At 49.6% G+C, this 20,270-nt stretch overlaps 1 protein-coding gene across 1 annotated transcript in view; it reads right to left on the reverse strand.

The window, feature by feature from the left end:
• Positions 1 to 19,926, reverse strand: part of ephb6 (eph receptor B6) — a 28,173-nt gene extending 8,247 nt beyond the window's left edge. The window contains exons 1-5 of the mRNA XM_084671184.1: positions 19,869 to 19,926; positions 13,775 to 13,839; positions 9,879 to 10,151; positions 7,531 to 7,700; positions 7,013 to 7,308 (exon numbers count right to left, since the gene is read on the reverse strand). Coding sequence (XP_084527310.1) covers positions 7,013 to 7,308; positions 7,531 to 7,700; positions 9,879 to 10,151; positions 13,775 to 13,839; positions 19,869 to 19,926 — 862 coding nt within the window. The remainder of the gene's footprint in view (positions 1 to 7,012; positions 7,309 to 7,530; positions 7,701 to 9,878; positions 10,152 to 13,774; positions 13,840 to 19,868) is intronic.
• Positions 19,927 to 20,270: the final 344 nt, after the last annotated feature.

A 20,270-nucleotide genomic window follows, 5' to 3' on the forward strand; every position in this document is an offset into this window, starting at 1 on the left:
ATACTACCCACCCTGGTTTCCTGGTGTGCAGGTTTCCTGGTTTGTAGGTTTCCTGGCGTGCACACTCCAAGGTAGACTAATTGTGTTGCCCGTGGCTGTCTACAGTAGAGTGCAGTGGATGCGTGCTCAGAGTCTGAATCAAAGTCTCAAGCAATGACAGGTCTCATACGCAGAGCTGCTGCTCAGAGCTGGATGAGGAGTGTCTGTGTCTCTGTCTGTGACTGTATCTCTGTCAGTGTCTCTGTCTGTGTCTCTGTCAGTGTCTCTGTCTGTGTCTCTGTCTATGTCTCTGTCTGTGTCTCTGTCTGTGTCTCTGTCTGTGTCTCTGACTGTATCTCTGTCTGTGTCTCTGTCTGTGTCTGTGTCTCTGTCTGTGTCTCTGTCAGTGTCTCTGTCTGTGTCTCTGTCTGTGTCTCTGTCTGTGTCTCTGTCTGTGTCTCTGTCAGTGTCTCTGTCTGTGTCTCTGTCTGTGTCTCTGTCTCTGTCTGTGTCTCTGTCAGTGTCTCTGTCTGTGTCTCTGTCAGTGTCTCTGTCTGTGTCTCTGTCTGTGTTTGTGTCTCTGTCTGTGTCTCTGTTTGTGTTTGTGTCTCTGTCAGTGTCTCTGTCTGTGTCTCTGTCTGTGTCTCTGTCAGTGTCTCTGTCTGTGTCTCTGTCTGTGTCTCTGTCTGTGTCTCTGTCAGTGTCTCTGTCTCTGTCAGTGTCTCTGTCAGTGTCTCTGTCAGTGTCTCTGTCTGTGTCTCTGTCAGTGTCTCTGTCAGTGTCTCTGTCAGTGTCTCTGTCTGTGTCTCTGTCTGTATCTCTGTCAGTGTCTCTGTCTGTGTCTCTGTCTGTGTCTCTGTCTCTGTCTGTGTCTCTGTTTGTGTTTGTGTCTCTGTCTGTGTCTCTATCTGTGTCTGTGTCTGTCTGTGACTGTAGGTGAAGCCTGAAGCTGTCAGAGCAGGGTAGTGGTGACACAGACAGCAGGTGTGTGTGTGTGTTGGAATCCCCGTGAAGAGAGAGAGTGTGCGTTTGACGCTAAGCCTAACACAGCACCTTAACTAAGTCTCCCAAGAACCGTGTCTTTGGATTGCAGGGAGGATATGTGTCTGAAGTGTCTGACTGCTGTGGGGCTGGAAGAGAGTGTGTGTGTGTGTCTGAGGAGTGCGTAGGCCTGCATGTAAGTGTGTATTGGACATGGTGCCCTCAAAGTTCCGCTCTTCTGAACTCGTAGCACGTCCTCTGACCTTATCCAGATAACCTTGTCACGACCATGTATCACCTCTGGGCTTGACGGGCGGTGTGTGTGTGTGTGTGTGTGTGTGTGTGTGTGCAGGAGGAGACAGGAGGAGGGTGGAAGAAGTGGAAAGACGGGAGGGGATGTTTAAACAGATAAAAGGCTTTCTGTGTTCTCACTTGTCTGGGAGAGCTAGATTCACTCCAACACAGGCGTGAAGTGGGGGAGAAGGAACAAGAGCTGCAGAGAGAGAAGGGGGGGGGGGGCTGGAGAGGTAGCAATTGGGAAAAGAGGAGGGAAGAGAGGCAGGAGAGGGTAACTGAGAGTGGAGGGTGAGGAGATGGAAAGAATGGAGGAATGAACTGAGAGAGGAGGGAGGAACGAATGTTGAGAGAGCTGGCACAGTGGAGGAGAGTGGAAAGGAGGATGACTGGGAGAGGCAAACAGGAGAGGGAGGTAAAGAGAGTGGTGGAGGAGAGGGAGAGAGAGAGACAGAGAGAGAGACAAAGTGGTCGAGAAGAAAAAGAGAGAGGGCAGGGAAGGGGAAACAGAGTTTCAGAGATGGAAACTGCTCCATCCATCTTTCATGCCCTCAGAACACATTATCAGACGTGTTCTCGTACTGCTGTGACACGGAACACGGCTTTCCTACAAAATCGCCCATCGCCAACGACAATCCTGGCCTTCCTGTTTGCTCCCTCCCACCTGACCCCCTCTGCCAATCAGAGTGCCTGCCCTCTGGCCTCTCTCTCCATGCACCCCCCTCTCCCCCCAGTCCTCATCCCCTCTGTAACCACACAAAGGAAGGTTAATACAGCTTATAGCCATTAGATGGAGAGGCACGCATGACTTTACATTACCGTGAGACAGGGAGCGAGAGAGGGAGACAGAGAGGCAGAGAGGGGGGAGGGGGGAGAGGGGGGAGGGGTGGAGAAGGAGGGAGAGGAAAAAAGACTGATGATAATCACCCACATTACAAACAGCCCTAGAAACAGTGCTGGGGGGTGGGGAGTGGGGGTGGGGGGTATATGACAAGAGAAGAAGAAGGAGAGGGAACATGGGGGATCTGGAACGGAGAAGAAAGGGAGGGTGGGTGTGACAGAGATAGAGAGAGAGAGAGAGAGAGAGAGAGAGAGAGAGAGAGAGAGCATTCTCCAAGAAAAATAAAAAGTGGGAAATTATAAACAGGGAAATGGAGAGAAAGAAACATAGAGAAGGGAAGAGAAGGACATACATAGGACTAAGAAGCGACATGGCAATGAAGTGTGTGATCTGCCGTTGACATGGTACTTGGTATTTAGATCACTGACCCAATTTCTCTCTTTCTCTCTCTGCCTCTCTCTCTCTCTCATGCGCTCATTCGCTCTTTTGCTCCCAGCGTTATAATCTGACAGGCACACACACACACACACACACACACACACACACACACACACACACACACACACACACACACACACACACACACACACACACACACACACACACACAGCACAGATGCAGCCATACACAGGAGAGACATGGGTACACATGGTTCCATGAGCACATGTCTCATTCCATCCTGCTGTCTTCTCATCTTTTATCTAGACCCTCTCACTGCCTGTCTCTCTCTCTGTGTCTCTCTCTCTCTCTCTCTCTCTCTGTCTCTGTCTCTCTCTCTCTGTCTCTCTCTCTCTCTCTCTGTCTCTCTCTCTCTCTCTCAGTCTCTCTCTCTCTCAGTCTCTCTATCTTTTGACGTCTAGAAAATGCAGCCGAATTGAATCACCAACATGTCCTAATCTTTCCCTGGAAGCCCCCATAGAACAAACCCTTATGTAAACACAGCTCCTGTTTGATTGGTTGTCTACACAAACTGATCAGAACAACAGAACAAAAGGTTGAGTTGAAGGACTCGAAAAGCCACAGGCCCAGTCACTGCATCATTAGACGCGGTTCAATCCCAATTCCGGGTAAAAGGATTTGGCCAAAAATCCTTTAAAGTGATATGTTATAAACAAATAATCCTTGATGGAAAGGGAAAAATCCACTTTGGTTTGCGACCTGTCCTCAAAGTATCCTGTTGGCAATTCTCAGAGCAGCCTCTGTCACCAGTTGTAGAATTAACCCCAGAAGAACCCAGGGACTTCCTGAAAACCGTCCAGAGTTTATGTGTCAGGTGAATCCAATAGGCAGTCACCCATGTTCCACAGAGAGTCTACAGGCCTCACGAACGCAGGAAACGTGTTTGCTTTTCTCACTGTATCATGTTCAGAGGTTCGATCCATGAGGATGCCTTAGGACTTGAGCGAGGGTTGGCACAGTGGGTTCGGACGGCATTACGTCACAGGGAACTGGTCCAAGTCGACAGGAGCCCAACCTGACATCGTCAGGGTCAGGTCGTCGGCCCCGGCAACAGAACCTCCCAGCCTTGAGTTTTCGGAATTCAAGGCTGGGAGTGTTCCACGCGTGATGGGACCAGTGTTCAGTCCTGCAGGGTCAATCTTACGGAGGTCCAGGAGAGGAAGCACCTTCGGAGAGGAGGTTTGGTGGACGAGGCTGTGGGAGATCTCGTGCGTGACTTAAGGCCTGCGTGGTTAGTGCTCAAGGAGGAGGATGTAAAACAGGCGGCTGTTTTCTGTCCGGGTGAACAGGTGTAATTGTTTCTCATGCTCAGTCGTGCTTCTGTTTCTGCATCTGTCTCTGCGGGATGCTAAATGTCAGACAGGAGAACAGACTAGGAGCCTCGTCATCTGTCATCTGAAGGGGACAGACCCAGCTAGTGTCACCATCACCCTGGAGACACGGCACAGACGAAGGCCTGGTCTGAGGCACAGACGAAGGCCTGGTCTGAGGCACAGACGAAGGCCTGGTCTGAGGCACAGACGAAGGCCTGGTCTGAGGCACAGACGAAGGCCTGGTCTGAGGCACAGACGAAGGCCTGGTCTGAGGCACAGACGAAGGCCTGGTCTGAGGCACAGACGAAGGCCTGGTCTGAGGCACAGACGAAGGCCTGGTCTGAGGCACAGACGAAGGCCTGGTCTGAGGCACAGACGAAGGCCTGGTCTGAGGCACAGACGAAGGCCTGGTCTGAGGCACAGACGAAGGCCTGGTCTGAGGCACAGACGAAGGCCTGGTCTGAGGCACAGACGAAGGCCTGGTCTGAGGCACAGACGAAGGCCTGGTCTGAGGCACAGACGAAGGCCTGGTCTGAGGCACAGACGAAGGCCTGGTCTGAGGCACAGACGAAGGCCTGGTCTGAGGCACAGACGAAGGCCTGGTCTGAGGCACAGACGAAGGCCTGGTCTGAGGCACAGACGAAGGCCTGGTCTGAGGCACAGACGAAGGCCTGGTCTGAGGCACAGACGAAGGCCTGGTCTGAGGCACAGACGAAGGCCTGGTCTGAGGCACAGACGAAGGCCTGGTCTGAGGCACAGACGAAGGCCTTTTCCATTACTGCCATACTTGACTTTACAGTCTGCTGTTGGATACATGAACTATAATGACAGGATTTCATGTAATTGCTTTATACAGTTTGGAGTTGTAGTTTTGCTGACATGGTGTATGTTTGTTGTATTCTAAAAACGAACCAGGTACTTTTCAGCTACCACGGGCCTAATGAATGAAATGGTCTTTTCGCTGCAAGGATTCACAACGGTTGCCGAAAATGGTTCATTTTGCATTTTTTATACAATCCGTGTAGACTCTTTGCTTTGCTTAAAAACTCAAACACGTCAGACTTTGCAGAATAATCTCTTAAGACGGGCTAAGGCTTTTAGCCTTTCCCAGTTGACCTTTTTAACTTTTCTCACAGAACTTTCCAGATTTGTCCAGTGTTGCATGACAAGTCTCAGTCCTCACTGTCTGTCTCTCCGTCACCATGACGCCCCGTGGACGACAACAATGTCGTTGTGTCACATCCGCCTCATTGGTCACTGGGCTGATCAGTTAACCATGATCAGATGACGGTTGGGCCCTGGCCCCCTCTGAGCAGGATGGGCCGTTCCCCCCCCCCATTCCCAGGCCTCCTCCCTCCCTCCCCGCAGCCGTGGAGAGATTCTGGGTGGTTATTTGTCAGTAAATATCAATCAGGGCCAGACAAACAGCAGGAGTGGCGGAGGGGGCGCGGATGTAAAGCAGGAGAGCATGAAGACATTTCACAGATGACTTGGCAACGCATGAGGATTAATTGGAGCTGGCTAGCCTAATAGGGCCTCCATGTTCGGCAGTCTAGTGCCAAGCCACTCGGATCCTGCATGTACCAGACGCTCCATCCTCAACTGTCCCCAACACACACACACACGTACACACACACACGCACAGGCACCATGCACACCCGTCTGTCCTCAAACGACACACACTTCTCCCATACATCTGTGTGTGTTTTGCTCTGGGCTCCCTCGACTCTCTATCCTTACTTTCTTTGGGATTTCTGCTCGCTCAATTCCTTGAGTCATTAACTTGTGTCCACTTATCTCCCCCCCCCTCTCCATTCCTCTCTCCCTCTCTCTTATCTTCCTCCCCCCCCCTCTCCATTCCTCTCTCCCTCTCTCTTATCTTCCTCCCCCCCCCTCTCCATTCCTCTCTCCCTCTCTCTTATCTTCCTCCCCCCCCCTCTCCATTCCTCTCTCCCTCTCTCTTTCCCCTCCGATCTCTCTTTCCCCCTGCGGTTTCTGTCACTTGTTCACAGACGAGTGGCCATTACATCACTATGACCTAAATGTGTCACCCTCCCTCCCTCCCTCCCTCTCTCTCTCTCTCTCTCTCTCTCTCTCTCTCTCTCTCTCTCTCTCTCTCTCTCTCTCTCTCTCTCTCTCTCTCTCTCTCTCTCTCTCTCTCTCTCTCTCTCTCTCTCTCTCTCTCTCTCTCTCTCTTTCTCTCTCTCTCAGTCTCTCTCTCTCAATTGAACTCTCTCAATTGAGCTCTCTTTCCTCTTTTCCCCTTCCCCTTTTCTCATAATATTTCTTCCCGTCTTTCTGAAGATTTACGTTTTAAAAGTTGTCTTTTCAAATGACTGCGGGCCAGGCCAGGATATCCCTGACTCCTTCATTGTAAATAACGACCCTAGCTGCAGAGTGTGGATGGCTGCTGGGTTTGTGTGTGTGAATGTCTGTGTGTGTGTGTGTGTGTGCGCGTGTCCCTGTGTTCCTTCCTTCCTTCTCGGTATCTCTGCTAATACGCTTGGCCCAGAGGGACCTGTTGATGTAGTTGTTGAGCATTTGCTCTGACAAGCTCTCATCTTCCAGCTCCCTCCAGCCCAGTCAGCTTCCTCCTCCTGTATGTTCTCTACACAAACAAAAAGATGGAAGCCGAACACGAAATCCCTTGCCGCACGCAAATGTATTCACTGCCAGCACACACTGTACATAGTTGAGTACAGCAGACAATCCTTCCCTTACATTCTCAGAACATCCTACACACACACACACACGTACACACACGTACACACACACTCCTTACCCTCTAATTCAAACATCGGTGAGAATCAGAGGGATGTAAATTCCGGAAGATGATCCAGATGGTTAGTGACACATGGAAACAGGAAGAGGACAACCAGAAGCAGGGTGGACGCAGTCCAGGAACTTCCAGGAACCAGGAGCCCGTTGTGTTTTTACTGCACGTGAAGGCTTGTGAACACAACCCAGTCCCTTGTGTCCCTCCAGATGAACATCTCAAAGCCAAAGGGGCTCGATGAAACGAGGGCACGGCAGACAGACGTAAACACCTCCACGGTGATGGGACTGACTTGTGTTACAGGGTTTGGGCACCGTCGGGGAACCATGCAGAGGAGTGTGGGATTTCAAAGACAAGTCGCTGACTCACCCAGGCAGGCTGATCCGTTGAAGTTTGGCTCATAGCCCCCGTCGCAGACACACCCGCCCACGGGCACCATCCACTCTCCTTCGGCGTTGCAGTGCATGCGAGGGGCGGCCCCGCCCTGGGCCTGGCTGTGGGGAACGCACCTCCCGCTCACGGGAACCAGGGCGGTCGGCTCCGCCCCCGAGGGCGTGGCCGGGAAGGACGCCAGGTAGCGATTGGTGGGCGGGCATCGTCGGTAGAAGATGGACACGCCCATGAGAGACACGCAGGCTCCGCTGTCGACCACGGCCAGGACGAATCTGAGACGGGACAGACGGCGGCTATCATCACATCAGAGCAACTGGGAATCCCATGTAACATTGAATCCCATCTAACATTGAATCCCATCTAACATTGAATCCCATCTAACATTGAATCCCATCTAACATTGAATCCCATGCAGGTACAGAGGCCAGGATCCGCCCTGGACCCGTCAATCAGCATGACTCTCTAGGACCCAGGGGATCGGGGGGCGGGCCTACCCATTGCGAGTGAGCGGGGCGAAGCTGCGGGTCTTGATGTTGACGCGGCGGTAGCGGTCTGGCTGGTACTGGTGCGGCAGACTGGGCTCCACTTTGGTAAAACTCTTGTCCGCCGCTATGGTGTCGATCTTCACCCAGCCCTCCCTGGTCTCCTTCTCACCACTGGATGGCTGGAGAGAGGGAGGAGCGAGGGAGGAGAGGAGCGAGGGAGGAGGGGAGCGAGGGAGGAGAGGAGCGAGGGAGGAGAGGAGCGAGGGAGGAGGGGAGCGAGGGAGGAGAGGAGCGAGGGAGGAGGGGAGCAAGGGAGGAGCGAGGGAGGAGAGGAGCGAGGGAGGAGAGGAGCAAGGGAGGAGAGGAGCGAAGGAGGAGAGGAACGAGGGAGGAGAGGAGCGAGGGAGGAGAGGAGCGAGGGAGGAGAGGAGCGAGGGAGGAGAGGAGCGAGGGAGGAGGGGAGCGAGGGAGGAGAGGAGCGAGGGAGGAGGGGAGCAAGGGAGGAGCGAGGGAGGAGAGGAGCGAGGGAGGAGAGGAGCGAGGAAGGAGAGGAGCGAGGGAGGAGAGGAGCGAGGGAGGAGAGGAGCGACAGAGGAGAGGTGAAGGACAAGGGGGAGGAGAAAGATGGATGGTGAAAGGATGGAGAGATAATTAGGAGCCAAGGGAATGAGGTTGAAAGTAAAGTCAAAGTAAAGAAAGTGGGTTGGACCAGAGATGGAAATACAAAGATTTTGATACAGCAATGGATAAAAGAAGTGGAATAAATTAAGGAGGAGAGAAAGGGGCAGATGTATGGCGGTGGTGTGGTGTAGTGGGGGAAGGGGTACACTAAATACTTAGTGAAGGTAGGTATGAATATCTAGGCCTAAGCAGAAAGCATTTCAGTATATTCGGAAGTCAGTTCAGTAGTTTAGCAATTTTATAGAGACAGGAGAAAAATGCTGTGAGAGCATTTCAAATGTCTGTTCATGTACGTTTTCAGTAGCATGAATGCGTGTGTGAATAATTCACATGTGAATGCATTTCATATGTGTCGATGCGAGCATTTCACATATGTGGATGTGAGTTTTCAGTAGTATGGATGTGTGTGAACGTTTCATATGTGGATGTGTTTCATATGTGGATGTGTTTCATATGTGGATGTGTTTCATATGTGGATGTGTTTCATATGTGGATGTGTTTCATATGTGGATGTGTTTCATATGTTGATGTGTTTCATATGTGGATGTGTTTCATAAGTGTTTGAGTAAGGACAGTCTGAAGGATTTCCCAAGCGGCCCCTCAGGTTAACTATCTCCTGAGTTCCCCCCACAGACTCCAGGACGCTTGGTTTCCTGCCCTGCCGTGACAATCCCACTTTGCAGTTTTGCTCATCAGGCTTTTATTTGCATTTTTAAACAGCATCTCGCTTCCCCCCCTCGAGGAGGAATGTATTCCTCTACAAGAGAGGACTCTGTAGTACCACACGGAACCTGACTCAGTGAGGTTGGGGTATTTTCAAAATGCATCCAACAAAACAACAACTGAGTAACTCAGGGGCATAGGCCTAGAAAAATATGGATAGGCATCTATTCATTTTTTGTACTTTACTTTGCAATGTGCACCTGGTGCAAACATTTTCGTAGATATTTTCGTTTTTAGGTAGGCCTTAGATCAAATTGGGTAGGCCTGTGCCTACCCAGGCCTAGCCGTGGCAACGCCTCTGCTGTAACTGCCCCCAACCGGATATTTCCTGCCCTGAAGTAAGTAAAACAATCGCAGATGGAAGAGAGATGTGAAGATGAAGTCGTAGCGTCTTCCACATCAGACATCTTTTGTGGGAGTAAACTAATTGCATACTGCAATACCACATCCTAAAATGAAAACAATAAGACAAAACCACTTTCTGCCACTGATGTTGGATAATATGGTGACCGTACACTAGTTTGGTCACTAAGTCAGTTTGGCTTCGGGCCAATTTCTTTTTCTAAGCCATTCGATGGCGGGCCATAACATAATCTAAGGCTAATTTAAGCAACGTAGTGATAAAAAAAAAAAAAAGGCAGCCGCATATTTTTTTGGCGTGCTAGTCCAAAGAATTAATTTGAGTGCAAATAACGTTTTTTGAGCCTCTTTAAAGAGGCCTTTCCAGCCCAACTTTGGTCTGAACTTTTTTGTCAATAAAAAAGCTTTGTGTGTGTGTGTGTGTGTGTGCTAACATCATGGATACACTGCAGGTGTCTGTTGCTCTGCCTCTGTTCCAGCCACAACCTTCATACCCTATCGTCAATCATGGATTTACAGTGTGTTACAGCTACCTTTCCTGAGAGCCAAACATGTTGTTGTTGATAGGTGTTATTTGTTTGTATGTTTATTACCTCTGCCGCCCATGTCCTCTCCAGCTCTCTCTGGGAGTCGGCTTGTTTGTAGTACAACGTGAGAGTTTCCCTGCAGGAGGGGGAGGGCGTTCGCAGGCTAGCACAATCCCGCACTGAGAAACGCAGCGTCACAAACACACGCGGCGCAGAGTAGCGGAACAGGAAGGGCGTGGCCAGCCAGTTGTCTTGTACACGAGGGTTCTGGTTGACGTTGCAGACCTCAAACGTGCGGATAAGTCGCCCGCGGTCGTCCAGAACACTGACCTCATCCCACTGAGAGAGGGAGGGATAAAGACAGGCGCTTTTAAAAAGGCATGAAGCAGTTTACTAAAAAGAAAAATACTGTGCAAAGACCTTTTCTATTGCTGAATTGAAACTGGATCAAAAAACAGCTTGGATACAATGTTAACTTCACATGCTGCCTGCATAAGCATGCATGACGTACACACCAAGCAGAGAACAGACAAGTCATAAGAAGGGTTATATATGAACTTCGTTAACAGATGATACTCCTTTGCTAAAAGCACTAACAGTTTATTAAATCGAGGTATATGGGTATCATGTTGAATCGGAGACCAAACCGAAGGTCTCTCTCTGCCCTGCAGTCTTCATATGTTGAATCTTGGTTTACAGATTGAACATATGAACACTGACACTGTACATACTGGTACAAGATTGAGTATAAACACTCATTTACAGTGTTTTGGGTGCAAATCAACGTGCTGTAAACAGTGTCTTAAAGCGAGGGTGTAGAGGGTGAGAGTGATGCATCATGGGACAACTCTGGACAACTGAAGACCAAACCACCCTCTAAACACACACTATTCATGAGTAACTGATGACTATGGCTCAGGATGGCGGTATGTTCCATTCGAATGTGTCAGCTGTCTCTGTAAAAGCTTCTGTGGCAGCATTCTAGTCCACAGAAGAAAATAAAAAAACGGTTTTAGAATTTTGTTACCGAGGACGACCAACACAGGCGTAGGCCGTGGTACATGAGATGCTAACTGTATGCTTCAGTCAAGCAGCTGTACAGAGTATGCAGATGTACGGTTTCTTTTCAGCGATTACACAGTGAGATGATCTTCTGTTTGATAAAGTAATGTGCTAAGCCAGTGTAGCCTTGAGTGACAAGCCTAACATTGTGTTTTGTGATACAGTGGTTTTATGCATAAGGCCTCATCATTATTATCGCCTCGGCAACAATAGCAAGTGGACAGAAGGTCTTGACACCTCTCAGGGTGAATGCAGTGTGTGTGTGTGTGTGTGTGAGTGAGTGCACGTGTGTGTGTTGTTCTGAGAACAAATGATGAGGAGACCCTTTGCTGTCACAAAAAGAGAGAGAGAGAGAGAGACAGAGGGAGAGAGAGAGACAGAGACAGAGACAGAGAGAGAGAGAGACAGAGAGAGAGAGAGAGAGAGAGAGAGAGAGAGAGAGAGAGAGAGAGAGAGAGAGAGAGAGAGAGAGAGAGAAAGAGAGAGGCTGCATTCACATTCAGTGCATTTTGGAGTAATGATAACATCAGCAGAACAGAATAAAGAGCCTTGAGAGGTGGTTCCTGTCAGAGCGACAGAGAGAGAGCGACAGAGAGAGCGGTGTCTCCGACACTGTAGGCAGTGACTAACCCTCTTTCAGGTCGGGAAGATTGGGATGGAGGACAAAGAGAAAACTAAATGGAGAAACAGAAGAAAGGAGCACAGGCGAGAAAGCAGGAGCTTTTTCAACTCCTCGTGTTTGTTGGTGGAGAAAGAGGGAGGGAAGATAGAGTCGTGTAAACACCCTAGTATTGAGCTGAGGACTGAGAGAAAATGGAAAAGAAAAAAAGGAAAGTAGGAACGAGAGGAGACATGCCGGGTGAAACCCTGAAGATGGCATGAGAAGGGGCGACTCTCAAGCACCGTGTGGGCCACAGTGCTGTACCTTACAGGGCATCGCCGTCTTCCTTCTGTCTCTCGGGAGAGGAAGAAATGGACAGATTGGGGAGGGGTGGGGTGGAGGGAGGGGGGGAGAAGGGGGGAGAGACGACTCATCGCTGTGATTTAATCTGAATCGAAATCCCAAAGAAAACACCAAATCTCCACGGTGACAGAGGACAGGGAGGGGCAGGGCCCCAGACACGGTGAAGGGCAAACGGACCGAGAGGGGCGGGGGGGGGGAGGGGGGGGGGTGAAAGGAGGGAGAAAGGCTGGAGCGGGGAGTCACGACTAACGACACACAAAAGGGCAAAGGAGAGGAGAGGCAGGGGGATGAGTGGAGAACGGAGAGAGACGGAAAGCAGGGAAAAGAGGGGCAGGACTGTCGTGCCACCCAAAGGCAAACAAGGGTGGAGCGAGGAGTCATGGCTAGTGACACACTGAAGGGCAAAGAGAGGAGGACGGGGAGGGAACGCTCGACGGCGGTGGAGCGGAGAGAGGGAGCAAAGCAGAAGGGGAGAGGGAAAGCGAAGGGTGGATGTGAAAGAGGTAAAGGGCTTGCTCCTAGGTCTCAGTGATGGCGGAAAAACGAGAGAGAGCAATGAGGCGGAGGGCAGGAGGAAGGGGTCAGGAGGGGGGGCAATGGATTGAGAGAATATCTGCAGGCCCCTCGAGCAAGAGAGAAGATCGGAAAAGGAAAGTGTGGACAGGGTTAAAGGAAACCCTCTCTCTCTCTGTTTCCCTCTCTCTCTGTCTCTCTCTATCTTCCTGCTCCTCTTAGCTGGGTGCCCCGGGTCAAATAACCAGATCTCCATCTCAGGAGCACTCCTCCTGTCGGCTGCTCTATAAAAAAACACGCTCATGCAAATGTATGACTTCACAGTCCTACACACGCACACAGGAATACAACACACACACACACAGACACACACACACACAGGAATACAACACACACACACAGACACACACACACACACAGGAATACAACACACACACAAGCACCCGCCAACACGCACACAGGAATACAACACACACACACAAGCACCCGCCAACACGCACACAGGAATACAACACACACACACAGACATTTACAAAGAGAACCAAACACATGCAAACACACATTTTGCAGACCAGTTTTGCATACTCCCCACAGGTTCTTATGCCTACGCTATAGCCATGGTATGGCCTCGATTATAGTTAGGCGACACTGTTACTGCTATACTGTTACTGTTAAGTCGTAGTTTAATAAGAAATAAGGTCATAGAAGAACTGGCCCTATTTATTGAATCCTTGATTGACAATACTTTGAACAGGTCCCTGTGTTGGGCTACATGTAGTCTGCTTGGATGTGCTGTGTCCTGAAAAAACATTCATTTCACCAGAATAGTAATAATGATTATTTTTGGTATGGTGGGCAGTGTTCCAAGACAAAATTGTGTCCTAGTGGAATCATTTCCATTGACTACAGTTGCTTGACATGAAGGTTCATTCAGGCACACACACAAACACACACAAACTGCAATGCGGCGCGACGCAAAGGGGTTGTACAAACGCCACCGTGAAGCAGCTTATGAGTGGAGGATTAATAAAGCAATCTGTTGGCAATCTCATCGATGATAATGTCATCCAGTCATTGGTGACCTGAAACCCAGACACCTCCTCTCTCACTCCGTCCTCTCTCACTCCCTCCTCTCTCACTGCCTCCTCTCTCACTCCGTCCTCTCTCACTCCCTCCTCTCTCACTCCCTCCTCTCTCACTGCCTCCTCTCTCACTGCCTCCTCTCTCACTCCGTCCTCTCTCACTCAGTCCTCTCTCACTCCCTCCTTCCTCACTCCCTCCTCCCTCACTCCCTCCTCTCTCACTCCCTCCTCTCTCACTCCCTCCTCCCTCACTCCCTCCTCTCTCACTCCCTCCTCTCTCACTCCCTCCTCTCTCACTCCCTCCTCTCACTCCCTCCTCTCTCACTTCTCTCCAGCCTTACCCCCGTGTCCGGATATGTGGTCCAGCCCAGCTCGGAGGTCGACTCTGTGGTGTCCAGCAGCATTACTGAGTGAGAGAAAGAGGGAGAAAAGGGTACTGTTAGAAACAGAAGAGTGCTGCTTATCCAGGAGAAACTGGACTGGGTAGGTACCGGCGTATAGCTCCTCACAGCAGCAAAGGGTTAGGGCTGATCCTGAATAAACACAGTGCCCTGGTTCCATCACACACAGCGCTAATCAGCTGAGCTAATTGGTAGCACGCGTGCAAACACACACACAAATAAACACAACACTGGAGGTCATATTACGGAGACGTAAACCTCTATTTACAAATGAATCGTTTCTGCGTTGCCATAAAACTTTCATGCCTTCATTTTTCTTTAATGTTCCATCGTTTTTCTGTTTTCTTATATCCTGCTAGTGAGCGAGATGCCTTGTGAATCTCAGGGAGTCTGAGTAAAAGATCCATTTACAGTAATGAAGATCAGAATAACAAGATGGGATTTGGAAAGGTGCACTTTGCTCGCCAAGCATTGGGTTGACCAACAATATACAAAGTATCTGGCATGAACTCTCTCTCTCTGCTCATCTCTCCATTTCTCTCATCTCCCTTTGTAGATATTTCTCTCTACTTACGCTTCTCTCTTGTCTCCCACTGTCTCTCACTCATCGCCCTCACTCTTGAAAAGAAAAAACCTGAAAGAAACCGATATGATTTTGTGGCTTACCATCCAACCCTCCCTCCCTCCCACCCACATCCCATCTCTCTCTCTCTTTCTCCCTCCCTCTGTTTCTCTCCACCTCGTAAACAGATTTTTGGGTGGGGATTATGTTCACAGATGGAGAGGCCCTATAAATCTATCCTCCAATCCTTCACTGCGTCCTTCTGTCTCTCCAGGCCCAGCTCTTCTTTATCTTCCCCACAAACACATCAAGCGACAAGTCATTTGTAAACGACGTCACTGAAACTCTTGTAGAATGTGTCATGAAACCGTGTTGATTAAAAACTAACTTACTAATAAGGGACAAGGATGAGTGGCACTGAGTAAAGAGGAAATTGACTGTACTGAAAAACCAACAATGAACCACAATCCTTAATAAGGTACTTTTCGAAGCTCTTTCATTCTGTCTTTCCCTCTCTTCCTGTGTCTCTCGCTCTCGCTGTTCCAACCTGATGCACACACGGTTCCTCTTTATCATGCATTATGACCTCATTAAATGACAATGCTATTTATAATACAAAACAACATATGGGACACTGGCCGTTCTTGCTATATTCCACTAACCCTGGACATTCGCGGCAGATGTATGCATAAATGATACGAAACTTTTGACATGAATATTAAAATCTTCACAATGTCCCTTCTTTTCAGAGGACTAATCGCGTCGCTTGTCAGAAGAGCTTCCTCACAATCTGCCCACACCGACGGTCAAACTCTGGTCCTCTGACTCCCGCACCCCTTGACCCCCTCTCTGAGACAGCTCCGGTCAGCTTCGCCACAAAAAGTTGGCTTTTCGACAGCGCGGCTGGGTGGTATTTTAGTAAGCCCACACTCAGAAGTTAGTTTAACCAATTCAACTGGGTTACGATCACACGCGTAACACGGCCCCCCTTGGGATTAAACCATATGTGGACGGACAGAATCTGAGTCTCAGCTGGGGCTACCCCCTAAGAACAGACCCCTCGACCACCAGCAGCACTCAGATGTAAAAGCCCCCGTGCTTCGGTCCAGGACAGAGCACCGTGAGGACTGGAGCTGGGGGCACTATACCATGTCTGGAGGAAGACACTCCAAAGTTTGTCCCTTGTTGTGTTGACGAAGTGCTGAATCCGCCATATTTGCCTGAGTGCAGTGTTAATGCACAGTGCCCTCCAGTCTCTCACTTCCTCACTCTCTCCCTTCTATCTCCCTTCTTTTTCCTCATTCTTTTTCCACTTACTCCACCTGTACCTCTTCCCTTCCCTACCATCTGTCCCATGTCCCTTTCATCTTCTCATCCCCTACCTCTCCGCGTTTGTGTATTATTCATCTGTAAAGTGACAGAGGACTGCCATCTCGTACCTTAAATAAGAAGATGTGTGTTGTTCCATTATTTATGCCAGCTGCAACACTGTTTGTTTGGAGGAAGACTGTGACACTGGATTAAAAGGGGAGGGAGGGAGGGAGGGAGGGAGGGAGGGAGGGAGGGAGGGAGGGAGGGAGGGAGGGAGGGAGGGAGGGAGGGAGGGAGGGAGGGAGGGAGGGAGGGAGGGAGGGAGGGAGGGAGGGAGGGAGGGAGGGAGGGAGGGAGGGAGGGGAGAGAGAGGGTAGGATGGAAAACAGGTTTCTGTGTTTTAGTGGGCATTTGGGTACAACATTTGCTGTCACAGTGCAATTGGTGACGTATACCCACTAAGATGTCATAACTGTAATGATAATGTGGCCATACAGACTAAAAACTATTCATGACACTGGGTGTCAACGTGTGGGAATGTTGAGTTTACTCTCTGTGAATGAACTGGGCGGCAACGAAAAGGTTAACTGCATTAGCTGCTCTGTCACTGTCGTGTTTGCTTGACTTCAGTTTGGTGGCCTTTCCAGACCGACTCTCCTCTCCATCACCCCCCCCCCCCCCCTTCACTTGGTAATGCTGACACTTCACTGTGTGAAGTTAGCAGTGTTGACTTCATTGCTTCTCTTTGAAAGCATTTGTAGACTACTCTCGCCTCACTTCCCAGGCAATAGGGTCAGGTGACATTACACAGACCACTTAAGTATTAATATTGATGCGCATCAAAGGTGTGCAATGTCTTACTAGCACTTCCCAAAGATGTGCAAAAATGCAAAGATGGCCGACAAACATTATTAGCATAGTCCACTGCGCACTCTCACACACAAACACATAAGCCTACTATACACAGGCCCCTCTACCTTAAAAGCAGGCAAAAGCCAAACAACAAAAGATGCATACTTGACACAGGGGTTAGCTAGCGCACATACACACGCACAATATCATCCACCCATCTCCACCCTATCTTAATACACTCCAGATGCTGCTATCCACAGGCAGTCAGTCAAGGACAGAGCCTACTCCAAACCTTCATTACACAACCACAGAGAGGGGGGGGGATAAACCGAGAGGAATGAAAAGGGGTTAACATGATTCCAGAAATAAGCTTAGACACGTCAAAGGGAGTTAGGCTATCTAAACTTTACACATAGTTACGCCGAATGAAACTACTGAGGAACCATACCATGCCTAACCCTACAGGCCTACTCTGCCATTAGTCCTTACATTGTTGTTTTCCTTTGGAAGGTCTCAACTCATGATCTCAATTTTATCAAAGTTTGAGGATAGTTCGCTAAAAATACTTTCTGGCACTGTCTGGTTACCCAGTTGCTATTCATTATCTAGCCAGACAGACACGTGGCATAATTAGCTAACCATTGAGCAGACTTACTTCTTCAGGAAGAACCCATGATAGTGTCTTCACTTTTTACATTAATGGGTTGTCGTTAATTTGACATGAGTCTGAACGGACAGGAGTCTTCGGTCCGTGTCAATCGGGGGGCTAGGAGGAGAAACGCGTGACTCACGCGACGACATCCCCTACAAACTGGAGATTGGGAGCGAATGGCGTGTCGCCAAAAATAACGAATCACAAATTGTACTCAGCTATGATAAACAAAGCACGGTCTCGCCTTCGGGTCATAGGTGTTGTGGTGTAGATTTCTAGCTGAAGGCCTACTTCCGTACGGTACGGGTGACAGGCCCCTCTATTAACGGATGTTTGAAGAGGTTTAACAGTTCCAAGATTCCCGCTGTGAAGTACTTGCGTTTCATCACACTTCCTCGTTTTGGTCCTAAAAGGATGGCTTATCACACCCCAGATAAGGTCAGCAATCAGACCAATTAATGTCTGCTAGAGTTAAATAGCGAGTTGTTGACATGACTGGCAACATTGAAAAGAAGAAGAAGAAAAAAAAACGTTACCTGAGGGCATAACAAAAGGGAGTTTAATATCGCCCAACTCGCACCACAATACCAGTCTACCCTATGCCGCTGAGATCCTATGCGTCATGTACAGGTTCAAACAGGGAACTTGTGTAGCTACTCATAGAAATACATCAGTCAAAGTCTGAAAACAGATCTCTCTTCTGTATGAAGTGCACACCAACACAGCTCAACAGTAGGGTCTACTGTTCAAGAAAGCGATGATGGAAAGTAAGTCTTAAAACAACAGCAAGTAAGCACGCAGCTACAACTCCCATGAATGCAAACAAAGTGTGTGTATGCACAAAGACATCCAATAATGAAAAAACACCCTACACACTAGTCTCAGATTGACATGACACACAATGATGTCATCTTAAAACTTCTTATTGTAATATTAAATTGAGTTCTGGCTTTCAGGTTAACACAGTATTACTAAGAGCTCTCTCTCAGTCCATCACCACACCAGCAGAGTCAAGAGGCCACGGTCTCTGTGTCTATTTGCTCCTCTCACTCTATATTTCTCTCTGTGTCATCTGAGTACAGGCCATCTGCTATACGCACAGCTCAGGATCTACGGCGTTAGGCTGAGCTGAAGCCCCTTCGCTCCTCGCGGCACACAGACGGAGCCGTCGATACGTCCTCACCCAAACTCCAAGGCTGCACCAGTCGGTTTGTGCCGCCCTCTTTCCAGAGACAGAATGACATAGTCAGTGCCTCTGAAATGAATTCAGAACCGACTTCTGAGGCCCACTTAAGACGGAGAAAGAATTACGCGAGGATGCATTGTATACACACACAGGCTCCCAACCCCCCCCCCCACACACACACACACATGAATGCACCCCACTCATGTACACACACACACACACACACCAAGTGAGTCATCAAACTGTTACTCAGGCTTCTCAAATCAACCCACTCCAATCTGACAATCCACCGTGCTTGTTGATTTAACATGCAATCCATCCATCTCTCTCTCTCTCTCTCTCTCTCTCTCTCTCTCTCTCTCTCTGTCTCTCTGTCTCTCTCTCTCTCTCTCTCTCTCTCTCTCTCTCTCTCTCTCTCTCTCTCTCTGTCTCTCTGTCTCTCTCTCGCTCTCTCTCTCTCTCTCTCTCTCTCTCTCTGTCTCTCTCTCTCTCTTTCTGTCTTGTACCCTTCCCCACTTATAACGCTGTCTCTCTCTAGCGTAAGTATCTAACGCCGCAAAGCCCACCAATGAACGGTATGTTGTGAGACTGGAAGACATGTCAGATGGACGTGTACGAAAACAAAGAGCTTCAGGAGCCGAGGAGGAGAAGGCGGAGGGAGGGAGGGAGGGAGGGAGGGAGGGAGGGAGGGAGGGAGGGAGGGAGGGAGGGAGGGAGGGAGGGAGGGAGGGAGGGAGGGAGGGAGGGAGGGAGGGAGGGAGGGAGGGAGGGAGGGAGGGAGGGAGGGAGGGAGGGAGGGAGGGAGGGAGGGACGGACTCTGGGCATTGTGGCTGAGCTACATTAACAGGGGGTCTGTAGCTGTCACATTCATGATATCATGAATGGGGGTTGAGTCCCTGGGTTCAGAGAGAGAGAGAGAGAGAGAAAGAGAGAGAGAGAGAGAGAGAGAGAGAGAAAGAGAGAGAGAGAGACAGAGAGACAGAGAGAGAGAGAGAGAGAGAGAGAGAGAGAGAGAAGAGAGAGAGAGAGAGGGGGGGGGGTTATGCAACTTATTATTCATTTGTCTTATGCCTCAATTTGCTATCTTTTGTTAAGAGAGCTTGGAAGGCCGCAACATGCACCTGGTTCTACTTGTGTAAACCAGTGTCCTGTCTGATGCTGTGTCACACACACACACATATCCACCCAACCACACACACACACACACACACACACACACAGCAGAAACATGTTTTTCCATAACGTCAGCATAGTTGACATATATACAGCACACCCCATCACAACACGCACACATACACCATGCGAACACAGATGCTCCTAGGAACACGGTGCCGTCTACTTGTGGTCTCCGACACTCGGAGGGCATGCCGTGTGAACTCCTGCTTGGTCACAAACAAGCAGGGCAAACTCTTTGAACACCCAGACACACGCGTACACACCTGCACGTATGGTTAACAGTTTATGTCTTACCTTCCTCTGCTGAATTAGGCTGGAGAATCAGAGACAGAGACAGAAAGACACTCCACATCTCCACAAGAGAATGACACAAACTGAGAGGGAGGGAGAAAGCATGAACGAGAGGGAAAGAGAGAGAGAATTAGTGTGTGTGTGTGTGTGTGAGAGAGAGAGAGAGAGAGAGAGAGAGAGAGAGAGAGGGGGCAGGAGGAGGAGTCTGTCTGCTCTATTTAAGAGAGGAGGAGAGAGAGAGAGCGACAGAAAGAGAGAGAAACATAGAGAGAGGGAGAGAGGGAAAGAAAGATGGAGATATGGATGGTGGAATGAGAACAAATAATGAAGGGGGAAATACAGTACATTCAGCAATACCATGCCAGGGTAGAGAGAGCAAGAGAGAGAGAGAGAGAGAGAGAGAGA

Source organism: Hypomesus nipponensis, chromosome 2, assembly GCF_054491055.1.
Source record: "Hypomesus nipponensis isolate SF chromosome 2, ASM5449105v1, whole genome shotgun sequence".
NCBI lineage: Eukaryota > Metazoa > Chordata > Actinopteri > Osmeriformes > Osmeridae > Hypomesus > Hypomesus nipponensis.